The sequence below is a fragment of the Littorina saxatilis genome, linkage group LG13 (genome assembly GCF_037325665.1).
Source record: "Littorina saxatilis isolate snail1 linkage group LG13, US_GU_Lsax_2.0, whole genome shotgun sequence".
In the NCBI taxonomy this organism is placed as follows: Eukaryota; Metazoa; Mollusca; class Gastropoda; order Littorinimorpha; family Littorinidae; genus Littorina; species Littorina saxatilis.
This window is the reverse complement of record NC_090257.1, coordinates 13,311,092-13,322,608: the sequence shown is the minus strand read 5'-3', so window position 1 is coordinate 13,322,608 and position 11,517 is coordinate 13,311,092. Positions and strand designations below refer to the sequence as shown.

The 11,517-nt window shown below is 43.2% G+C and overlaps 1 protein-coding gene across 2 annotated transcripts in view; it reads right to left on the bottom strand.

Annotated features, from left to right (window-relative positions):
* Positions 1-10,767, bottom strand: part of LOC138983648 (excitatory amino acid transporter-like) — a 33,648-nt gene extending 22,881 nt beyond the window's left edge. Inside the window, exons 1-2 of one of the 2 annotated variants that reach the window (XM_070356928.1) lie at positions 10,494-10,767; positions 5,118-5,346 (exon numbers count right to left, since the gene is read on the bottom strand). In XM_070356928.1, coding sequence (XP_070213029.1) covers positions 5,118-5,331 — 214 coding nt within the window. In that variant the 5' untranslated portion in view covers positions 5,332-5,346; positions 10,494-10,767. The remainder of the gene's footprint in view (positions 1-5,117; positions 5,347-10,493) is intronic. The other variant, XM_070356927.1, reaches the window with a different exon arrangement.
* Positions 10,768-11,517: the final 750 nt, after the last annotated feature.

Genomic DNA, 11,517 nt, shown 5'->3' with positions numbered 1-11,517 from the left:
CAGGCCGCAATTTTCTCCCCCCTTTCCTAACCTAGGTGGTGGGTTCAAGTGCTAGTCTTTCGGATGAGACGAAAAACCGAGGTCCCTTCGTGTACACTACATTGGGGTGTGCACGTTAAAGATCCCACGATTGACAAAAGGGTCTTTCCTGGCAAAATTGTATAGGGATAGATAAAAATGTCCATCAAATACCCGTGGGACTTGGAATAAAGTAAAAAAATTCCATCTCACACGGCATTAAGTCTCAGGAAACATGAATACACGCATGCAGGAAAAAAAAATATGGGTAGCGCCGTATGTATGGCAGCTCGCTTTCCCCGGGGAGAAAGCAGCCCGAATTTCCATGAGGGTAACCTCACTGGACTGTAAATCTTATCCAATCCAATCCAATCCAATCCAATCCAATGATGGCATGCTGTACTTCACACTGCATTACTAACATTGCTTGTGGGAAGTGGACAGCTTGAGTAATTGGGGTGTGTGTAGTGGAGATTGGAAGAGATTGTGCTCGGACAGGAATGCTCTGTTTGTATTCTGTCTCTTTGATACACCACACACTCTTTGCATCTACTCTCGACCTTTTCATGCTTGGTATCATTTTAAAGCTGAATGTAATCCCTATTACAGTTCAGGCGCGATCGCGGCAGACTCCCTTATTTTTAAGGGAGGGAGAACTTGAGCTCCTGTCAGTCACTCCAGTACACGCGTTCGGAATGCACGATATGCGTGTGCTCGATACAGTTAATTAAACACTTGCTCGGCCTATGGCTATGGAAACTTGACTCTGAGAGCCGAAGACGCAGATCCTTTGCCCAGTCCATAAAACAAGAGGCACATACAATACGCGCACTTGACTTGACTTTCGTGGGTAGAAGAGACGAAATAGGTGAACAAGAATAATCAGATATGTAATAGTTTTACTGCATTATAACAAACATTTAGTGTTAATGCTGCTACATTTAAATTAAAGCCATGGGTTTTTTTTAAGGTGTGACGTCATTTTCTGTTTTTGTTTTTGTTTTTCTATCCGGGGTTGTAAGAATTTACATGACAAATACAGAAATGTGATCATGAAGGCGAGTTGCAATGATACAGGCAACACAGATTCCAGGCAGTTCGAGTTCATCATTGTCTGCTGTTGGTCTTTGAGCAGTCGCTGTTATTCAGAATAGTCCGGCGCCTGTGGGTGGACATGAATTGCGAAAGCTGTTCCGAGAAGGGTTTAAAAATATTTATCAATTTTAAAAGGAAAATAAAAAGGAAAAACATCAATCTATATACAAGTAAAGGCTGTAGTTATCTGTCTGTCGTGAAAAAGGTCAATGTATTCAATGTTTTTCTTACACACTGGGTGTAAATCTTTCTTTCTTTATTTGGTGTTTAACGTCGTTTTCAACCGCTCACCTCCCACGTGCAAAACGCAGTGATATGCTCACGCCAGAATAGCGCGGTAGTGTATTGTGCTAAGCAGGAAAGCGCGCTTTTCTGTATTCTTGTTAACTTTCTGAGCTTGTTTTGAATACAACCTATCATATCTATATGTTTTTGGAATCAGGAAACGATAAAAAATAAGATGAAATCATTTTTGGATCGATTTCTTAAATTTTAATCGTAAGACTAATTAATCTATTTTCGTTAATTGTGATCACATTTTAAGAGTAAACATGACATATGTATGTATTTTTAGATTCAGAATGTCATGAAGAATACGATGCAATCAATTTTAAATCTGTTTGCGAAAAATCGATTTTAATGACAACTTTAATGAGCAAACTCATCAATTAATTTGTAAGCCTCCAAGCTGAAATGCAATACCAAAGTCCGGGCGTCGTCGAAGATTACTTGACCAAAATTTCAACCAATTTGGTTTAAAAATGAGAGCGTGACAGTGCCGCCTCAACTTTTACGAAAAGCCGGATATGACGAAGAGCGGTTACTTTGCGCTGAGAAGGATAGCACGCTTTTCTGTACCTCTCTTCGTTTTAACTTTCTGAGCGTGTTTTTAATCCAAACATATCCTATCTATATGTTTTTGGAATCAGCAACCGACAGGGAATAAGATGAAAGTGTTTTTAAATTGATTTCGGAAATTTAATTTTGATAATAATTTTTATATTTTTAATTTTCATAGCTTGTTTTTAATCCAAATATAACATATTTATATGTTTTGGGAATCAGACAATGATGGAGAATAAGATAAACGTAAATTTGGATCGTTTTATAAAAAAATTTTTTTTTACAATTTTCAGATTTTTAATGACCAAAGTCATTAATTAATTTTTAAGCCACCAAGCTGAAATGCAATACCGAAGTTCGGGCTTTGTCGAAGATTACTTGACCAAAATTTCAACCAATTTGGTTGAAAAATGAGAGCGTGACAGTGCCGCCTCAACTTTCACGAAAAGCCGGATATGACGTCATCAAAGACATTTATCAAAAAAATGAAAAATAGGTCTGGGGATATCATACTCAGGAACTCTGATGTCAAATTTCATAAAGATCGGTCCAGTAGTTTAGTCTGAATCGCTCTACACACACACAGACACAGACACACACACACACACACACACACACACACACACACACACACACACACACACACACACACACACACACACCACGACCCTCGTCTCGATTCCCCCCTCTACGTTAAAACATTTAGTGGCCACTTTTCTCGCTATGAAGATTGAGAAAAACGGGCCTGGTTTGAGCAGTGACACAGGGAAATCTGTACATCAAACCTCTTCAGCCCGTACATAGAGAAATTCTCTCCAGAGTCTTCGGAGTTGTCAGCGTTTGGAAACTTGATAGTCTACTACCGACGATGGGAAAGTTCTTGACCTGCAGCATGGCAGGTCAAAATAACACACTGGGACCGAAGCGGCGGTGGAGCTTAATTGATACCGACATGGTTACTGCACAAACGGCCAGCTAAGCCACACCTCCTTTTGGCGCGTGCTGTGACTGCGCCTAGACTGTATTATGCCATGGGTTGCCCGAGTCTATTTGATCGTGTCAGTTGTGTGTGCTTAGTCAAAATACACACTACCCTACTTTCTGGCTGTAGCAGCCAGCACTAGCAGACAGCAGTGGAGCAAGTTTTTATTTATAGCGGGCCTACTGCCAGGCAATCTCACGCTGCCAGGCCAGCCCAGCTGAAGAGTGAGCTCTGCACAGCAGTGACCACACACACACACACACACACACACGCACACTCACACACACTCACACACACTCACACTCACACACACACACACACACAGACACACACACAGACACACACACACACAGACACACACACACACACTCACTCACAAACATACACACACACTCACTCACACACATACACACACACACACACACACATACACACACATACACACACATACACACACACACACACACACACACACACACACACACACACACACACACACACACACACACACACACACTGACTGGGTTGGGATTCGAACCCACCACTTGGGATTTGTGTCAGTGTTTGATATTGCTGTCACTCCTATCCCCGTGGCCACTTTTCTCGCTATGAAGATTGAGAAAAAATACTATACATGAAGTTTTCAATGAGCAATTGGACACTAAAGAAAGAAACAAGTCGCGTAAGGCGAAATTACTACATTTAGTCAAGCTGTGGAACTCACAGAATGAAACTGAACGTAGTCCGCCGCTTGTGCAAAAGGCAGTGAAAGTGACGAGCCTGTTTGGTGCGGTAGCGGTTGCGCTGTGCTTCATAGCACGCTTTACTGTACCTCTCTTCGTTTTAACTTTCTGGGCGTGGTTTTAATCCAAACATATCATATCTATATGTTTTTGGAATCAGGAACCAACAAGGAATTAGATGAAAGTGTTTTTGAATTGATTTCGACAATTTAATTTTGATCATAATTTTTATATTTTTAATTTTCAGAGCTTGTTTTTAATCCAAATATAACATATCTAGATGTTTTTGGAATCAGGAAATAATGAAGAATAAGATGAACGTAAATTTGGATCGTTTTATAAAAACAAATTTTTTTTTTACAATTTTCAGATTGTTAATGACCAAAGTCATAAATTAATTTTTAAGCCACCAAGCTGAAATGCAATACCGAAGTCCGGCCTTCGTCGAAGATTGCTTGGCCAAAATTTCAATCAATATGATTGAAAAATGAGGGTGAGACAGTGCCGCCTCAATTTTTACAAAAAGCCGGATATGACGTCATCAAAGACATTTATCGAAAAAAAGAAAAAATAATTCCGGGGATATCATTCCCAGGAACTCTCATGTAAAATTTTATAAAGATCGGTCCAGTAGTTTAGTCTGAATCGCTCTACACACACATACGCACAGACAGACAGACAGACAGACAGACACACACACACACACACACACACACACACACATACACACACACACACACACACACACACACACACACACACACACATACACCACGACCCTCGTCTCGATTCCCCCTCTACGTTAAAACATTTAGTCAAAACTTGACTAAATGTAAAAACAAACATGCACTGGTACCTTGACCACAAGACAAAATGAGGTATTTTAGGAGTCGTATGATGGATTGTCGTAAAACAGAGGTTCCACTGTCCCTTGAAACAAGTGTGCTTACCGCTACACCACGGAAGTCTAATAGTGTTTGGAGCCATAGTGTTTTGTCACGCTCATAAGATAATTGCCTATGTCATTTTTTTACTGTTTTGAGAAAAACGCAAAAAACATATTTGGTTTGTGCCCATCTTTTTTTTAGTTATAAATTGCAAACTGCCTATCTCGATCTGTTACCACGGGATGAACGAGAGCTGACAGCAACAGTTTCAATCAGCACAACTTTGATTTTATAAATAGACCAACACACAAAAAGAAACCGACATTCCGACAGACAGACATACTTCACTACAGTCCAACGCCTAACACTACCAACCTCCATTGCTTAGTCTTATGTTATTTATTTCTAACAGAAACAAATATCCATCAATAAAATCATCACACACACACACACACACACACACACACACACACACACACACACACACACACATACACACACACACACACACACACACACACACACACACACACGCACAAGCATACAAACCTATCCACATGATGGCATCATCGGAAGGGTGGAGCTCCCGTACCCCAAAGCCAATGGCGAAGCCAAGCACCACGCCGAGCAGGGTCAGAAGGAGCACAGCGTTCTCCTTCGCCAGCGTTTTGCACGTGGTGCGCGAACGTGGAATGCGTTCGTCGGCCTCCATTTCCACAGAGGTCGTGGAGTTGTTGGTCTTGGTTGGAGGTTTGCGGTCCATGGTGTGATACCTGTACTGTTTAAAACTGATTTAAAGAGATAGTTTGCAGATATATGTACTTCTTCGAAAAAAAAATTGATTTTATGGACGTCTTTTCATGGATACCTCTTTTGGCTGAGAGCCATGAAAATACACCGTTTTTCTCTTCAAGTCATTTGACCACAACATTCTGGAAACAGAACTTTTTGTGTTAAAATGTGGTGTGCATCTGTTGAAAAATAGCACTTGATCCCCAAAACCTTTGCTTTTAAATTGACTTAATAAAAATTATTAAATGTAAAATAAGCAAAGCGATGAATCGAAACATAGTAGTTCATGGATGTCAGTCTAATTTCAAAACTACTCCCCAGATTTGAACCAAAACTGGTTTACAAGTGTATACAATGTTTATCTTTGACATGTTCCTCCAACTTTGTGATACTTTTTTTTTAACATTTAGTCAAGTTTATTTCATAAATGTTGAGTTTGTGGATACAAATCTGAGAAACCATCGAAATAGATATAATTGGTGTTTTAAGCATGAAGAGCCATTTAATTCAGCATCATCATGCAACTTCTCAATCTGTTTTGCTGTAGTAGTCACTCTACGATGACCTATTTGTACAGGTGTCTATCTGATTGGGACAACCCACAGCTCCTACATTGGGCCTGTGTTGTTACAGTATCTTGTAACAATAAAAGTTGTGTATGGACGTACGACACCTTTTTAGCCTGATTTACGATAATTACGCAATACTTTTATCAAATCATGTGAGTTTTCTCTGAGATACGAGCTTTCATCATATTTTTTCCCTGTAAAATGTCAATACATAAACACCCACCCCCCACCACCACCACCACCACCACCACCACCACCAACAACAACAAAAACAACAACAACAACGTCTTGTTATTGCGGTCACATGCTGAAATACTGTATGTTTTTTGTTTAGAATCTAACACGAGAAAATTACGCCCACGAGATTTTTACTCCGGAGTGAAAATTTTGTACGAAAATGTTACTCCCTTCACGAAAAAAGTACTCCCCATTACACGAGAAAACTACTCCCCACGACAGGTGAGTTCCGAGTAAACATTTAGTACACAAACGTTACTCCCCTGACGAATAAATAACGAACAAATTACTTCACTCTAACACGAGCAATTTAACTTCCCATGCCAGGTGTACGAAATTGTTACTCCCTTGTTCACTGTTAGTCTTGGTGGTGGAAGGGGTGGAGGGAGGGTAGCGTGACATTCGTTTGCGCGAGATCACATATTGGCATTATCCATTCGCCCGCATCCCATTTTCGCGTACAAGATTTTTACTGGAAGTAAAAACAAATGGGGAGTAAAAAATGTCGTTGAGGGAGTAATTTTTTCGTGCCTTGGGGAGTTCTTTTCTCGTACAAAAGGTGTACTCGGAGTAAGAATTTCGTACGAAATTTTTACTCATGAGTATATTTTTCGTGGAGTAAAAATTTCGTGTTACACCGGGGTGTAATAGATACATGAACACTCTACCATTACGGGACTGACGATATTTTAAAAGTGTAATTCTCATAAAAAATACACCAAATTAACATATAAGTACTACTTTGGATACTAAATGTGTGATGAATCATTCTTATGATACTTCATACTCGTCTTCATAACTTTGCTTCAGAATCTTGAAGACATTAGTGGAACAGAAGACGCGGATGCCTAAAAGAAAGAGTGCCCAATGTAAAGCCCTTCTTACACGTGTATAGGTAATGAGCCAAACGGCTTTCCATACAGACACAGACACACACACACTCACACAGACACACACACACAGACACGCACACACACACACACACACACACGAACAGACACGCACACACACACAAACAGACGCACACACACACACACACACACACACACAGACACAGACACACACACACACACACACACATACACACACGTGTGTGCGCAGGCACAAACACACCAGGCGCACACACACATGCAAATGTATGCAAATATACACATCTGAAGCAGTCATTAAATGCATGAAACAATTACAGTAGATAACATATGCTTGATAACAAAAGCATACCCACACACATACAAACACACACACAAACACACACACATACACTCAGACATATACGCACACACACACACACACACACACACACACACACACACACACACACACACACACACACACACACACACACACACTGTGACACACACACACACCGTGCACACACCGTGTACACACACACACACACACACACACACACACACACTCATACACACACACACACACAGGGGCTTTGGAATCTGCTGGAAAGCACTGACCCTGACATCATCCTAGGATCTGAGACCTGGCTTAGACCCGACATCACCAACAGTGAGATCATGCCTCAGACCTACGATGTATACCGCCACGGCCGTCAGGACGCTCATGGAGGAGTTCTTGTTTCAAGCAAAAAGACCCTCATCACTCACCAGGTTCCTTCTCATCCCACCGCTGAAGCTGTCTTAATATCCATCAAGACAGACAACGGGAACTTGATGGTGGGATCATTATACCGCCCGCCTTCAGCCACTGATGAAGAGTATACAGCTGCAATGACGGGGGTACTGGACCGTGCATGCCGTTCCAAACACGATGTCGCCTGGCTTGGAGGTGACCTGAACCTGCCGGACATCGACTGGAAGACTGGCTGCATCAAAGGTAACCAGTACCCCAAGGCAACAAACCAGGCATACCTCACCAAATGCCAGGATGCCGGCCTATTCCAAGCAAATCTTGAACCAACAAGAGGCCAAGCAGTGCTGGACTACTTCTTTACAAATAGGCCCAGCCTCATCAGCAAGATCGGCACAATCCCGGGACTGAGTGACCATGACATTGTCATGGTTGACAGAACCATTAAGCCAGTCAAGGTCAAACCAGTCCCCCGCTCCTCCCACCTGTGGGGCAAGGCCGTCACCCAAGCAATGAAGAGAGACATAGAGTCCTTCACACAAGACCTGCTGCGTGTCGGCCAGGACAAATTAAACATCAGCCCAAGAAACATGGGACAAAATTCACAGCGCCCTTGTGAAGGCGCTCAAAGACCATGTACCCACCAAAGTCTGCTCAACCAAGCACCACCAACCCTGGGTTAACCAAACCATCAAACGCCTCTCCAGAAGAAAGAATCGTGCCAGGAAGAGAGCGAAAAGGTCCCAGAGGAGAGCAGACTGTGATCGTTTCAAGACCCTGCAACAACAACAAAAACAGGCAGGCGTACAGGTCAGCACATTCCACCTACGTCGCTGACCTGATCTCAAAAGAGGGCAACCTGAAGAAGATGTGGACTTACATCAAGAGTAAGAAATGTGACGCGACAGGGGTGGCTCCGCTCAAAAGAGAGGGACTGACGTACAGCGATCCCTCAGTGAAGGCCAACATATTAAACGAGCAATTCTTCTCAGTCTTTACTGAGGAAGACGAAACCAGCATCCCGGATCTTGGCGAGAGCCCCCACCCCACCATGCCTGACATGGAGGTGTCGACAGCTGGCGTGTTAAAGCTGCTGAAAAACCTAAACCCCCGCAAGGCAGCTGGGCCTGACAATATTCACTGCCGCCTGCTTGTCATAGTGGCGCAGGAGATCGCCCCAGCCCTTGCGAGCCTTTTCGGGATGTCTATCACAACCTGAGATTTGGCGCCACGCGATAGTCCAACCAGCCTTCAAAAAAGGAGATCGGAGCTCCCCTGCAAACTATCGACCCATCTCCCTGACTTCAGTGTGTGGCAAACTCTGCGAGCACATCATCCGCAATGCGCTGACAGCCTTATCTGGACGCAAACAACATCCTTGTGGACGCCCAACACGGCTTTCGCGAAAGAAGATCTTGTGAGACCCAGCTGGTCCTCAGACAGTGGACGACGTGGAGACTGCGCTTGACGAGGGAGGTCAACCGGATACCATCTTGCGAGACTTCGCTAAGGCTTTCGACAAGGTGCCGCACCGGTGACTCCTCCTCAAGCTGCGTTTCTATGGAGTCCGTGGTCAGACCCTCCGCTGGATTGAGGAGTTCCTCTCCAGGAGGACCCAGCAAGTTGTCGTCGAGGGACAAACTTCTACAGTTGGCCAAGTGACCTCGGGTGTTCCCCAGGGTTCTGTCCTTGGACCAACCCTGTTCCTCGTTTACATCAACGACATCAGCAACAACATCAAGTCAACAGTCCGTCTCTTTGCCGAGGACACCATACTATATCGGCGCATTTCATCACAGGCGGATTCTCACGTTCTCCAAGAAGATCTGGACAAACTAGAACTGTGGAAGGAAGATGTCTTTCAACGCCTCAAAATGCCACGTACTTTCGGTCACCCGCAAGAGAAAACCATTCTGCACCAACTACACTCTTCATGGGGAAACACTGCAGAAGGTGGACAAGGCCAGGTACCTTGGTGTGGAGCTCACGAAAGACATGCACTGGGGAGCGCACATTCAGGCCACCGTGCACCAAGACCAGTGCCTTTGTTTACCGAAAACTCAGGGCTGCCCCCATCCTGTTCAGCATGAACGAGTGTGCAAAACTATGCAAATATACACATCTGAAACAGTTATGGAAGTAGACATGATCTCACACGCACACACACACACACACACATACACGCGCTCGCACGCAAACACACACACAGAAACACACACACACACACACAGAAACACACATGCCCACACACAGAAACACACACACACACACACAGAAACACACACACACACACACACACAGAAACACACACTCACACACACACACACAGAAACACACACACACACACACACACAGAAACACACACACACGCACACACACACACAAAGGCCATACATGTAAAAGGCAAAGCATAAATAAGCAGAAGGAGATAAACAAAAAACATTCAATATATAAAATTTCATCAAGAGAGAGAGAGAGAGAGAGAGAGAGAGAGAGAGAGAGAGAGAGAGAGAGAGAGAGAGAAAGAGAGAGAGAGAGAGAGACAAAGACAGAGAGACACAGAGAAATAGATAGAGAAGGAGCTCGAGACAGAGAACTTGGGTGACAGACACAGACATAAAGACAGAGATTCCGTTCTGCCAACAAATTGTAATATAAAAAAACACCAAAAATGCCGTACCTGCGAAAGAAAAGTCAGAAATAAAAAGAATCTCGCTGTTCTTACCTGTCAAACAGACAGCTTGTCGAAAAGCTGCTAAGAAACTGTTTCACCTGTGACAATGTACGAAGCGAGCAATTTATGCGTCTCCTCGTCCGAAGCGACGACAATACACCGCCTTCCTTGTACGCGGATGTATGTATACATAATACAACTCAAGGGAACACCTTTGTAAACACGCAAGGGTGTGCTGTCTGCTGTATAAGCTCTTGCCGTAACCCTCTAAAACAAACATTTGTCTTCACGTCTCTTCTCTTTCTGTCTGTCTGTCTGTTTGTATACGCGCGTATATATATATACACACACACACACACACACACACACGCGCGCGTACAGACTCTCTGTCTCTGTGTCTGTCTCTCTCTGTCTCTGTGCATGTGTTTGTGTATGGGCGAGGGCCGGATGAAAAAAAAGCATGTTTGCATTGCTTATTCTGTCACCCTCGAAAAATAAAGTTTAATTCAATTCATTTCAATTCTCTCTCTCTCTCTCTCTCTCTCTCGCTCGCTCTTTCTCAATTCATTTCAATTCTCTCTCTCTCTCTCTCTCTCTCTCTCTCTCTCTCTCTCTCTCTCTCTCTCTCTCGAAAACGGCAAAGAACTCCAGACGTGTCTTCTTTCTTAACATTTTATTTGAGCCGTTCATGCATGATGTCCCAGTGTTTGCCTATAACGCCGAATTCTACACAGGCCGCAATGTTACACAGCTTTCCCAGCAATTTCCCCATAGAAAACGATGCCACCTGATCTTGAGTCAAGTTATGTGCGTATAGGTGCAGCTGTGTTTATGTAGGCTTTGAGTGTAAAGAAGTGGTGGCATAAGATGTGTTTATTACGTTTCAATGGTCACACAAGTATGCTTCAACCGTACACTGCTGTATCGAGTTTCAAATAGGCATAATCATTACTTTCTTCTCTCTCTATCTCCGAGTCTTTTTTTCTTTTCTTGTTTGTTTGCTGTGTCAATGTTTGTGTGCCCGTCAGTGTATGTAAGTATGTGTATGTATGTGTGTCAGTGTGTCAGTGTGTGT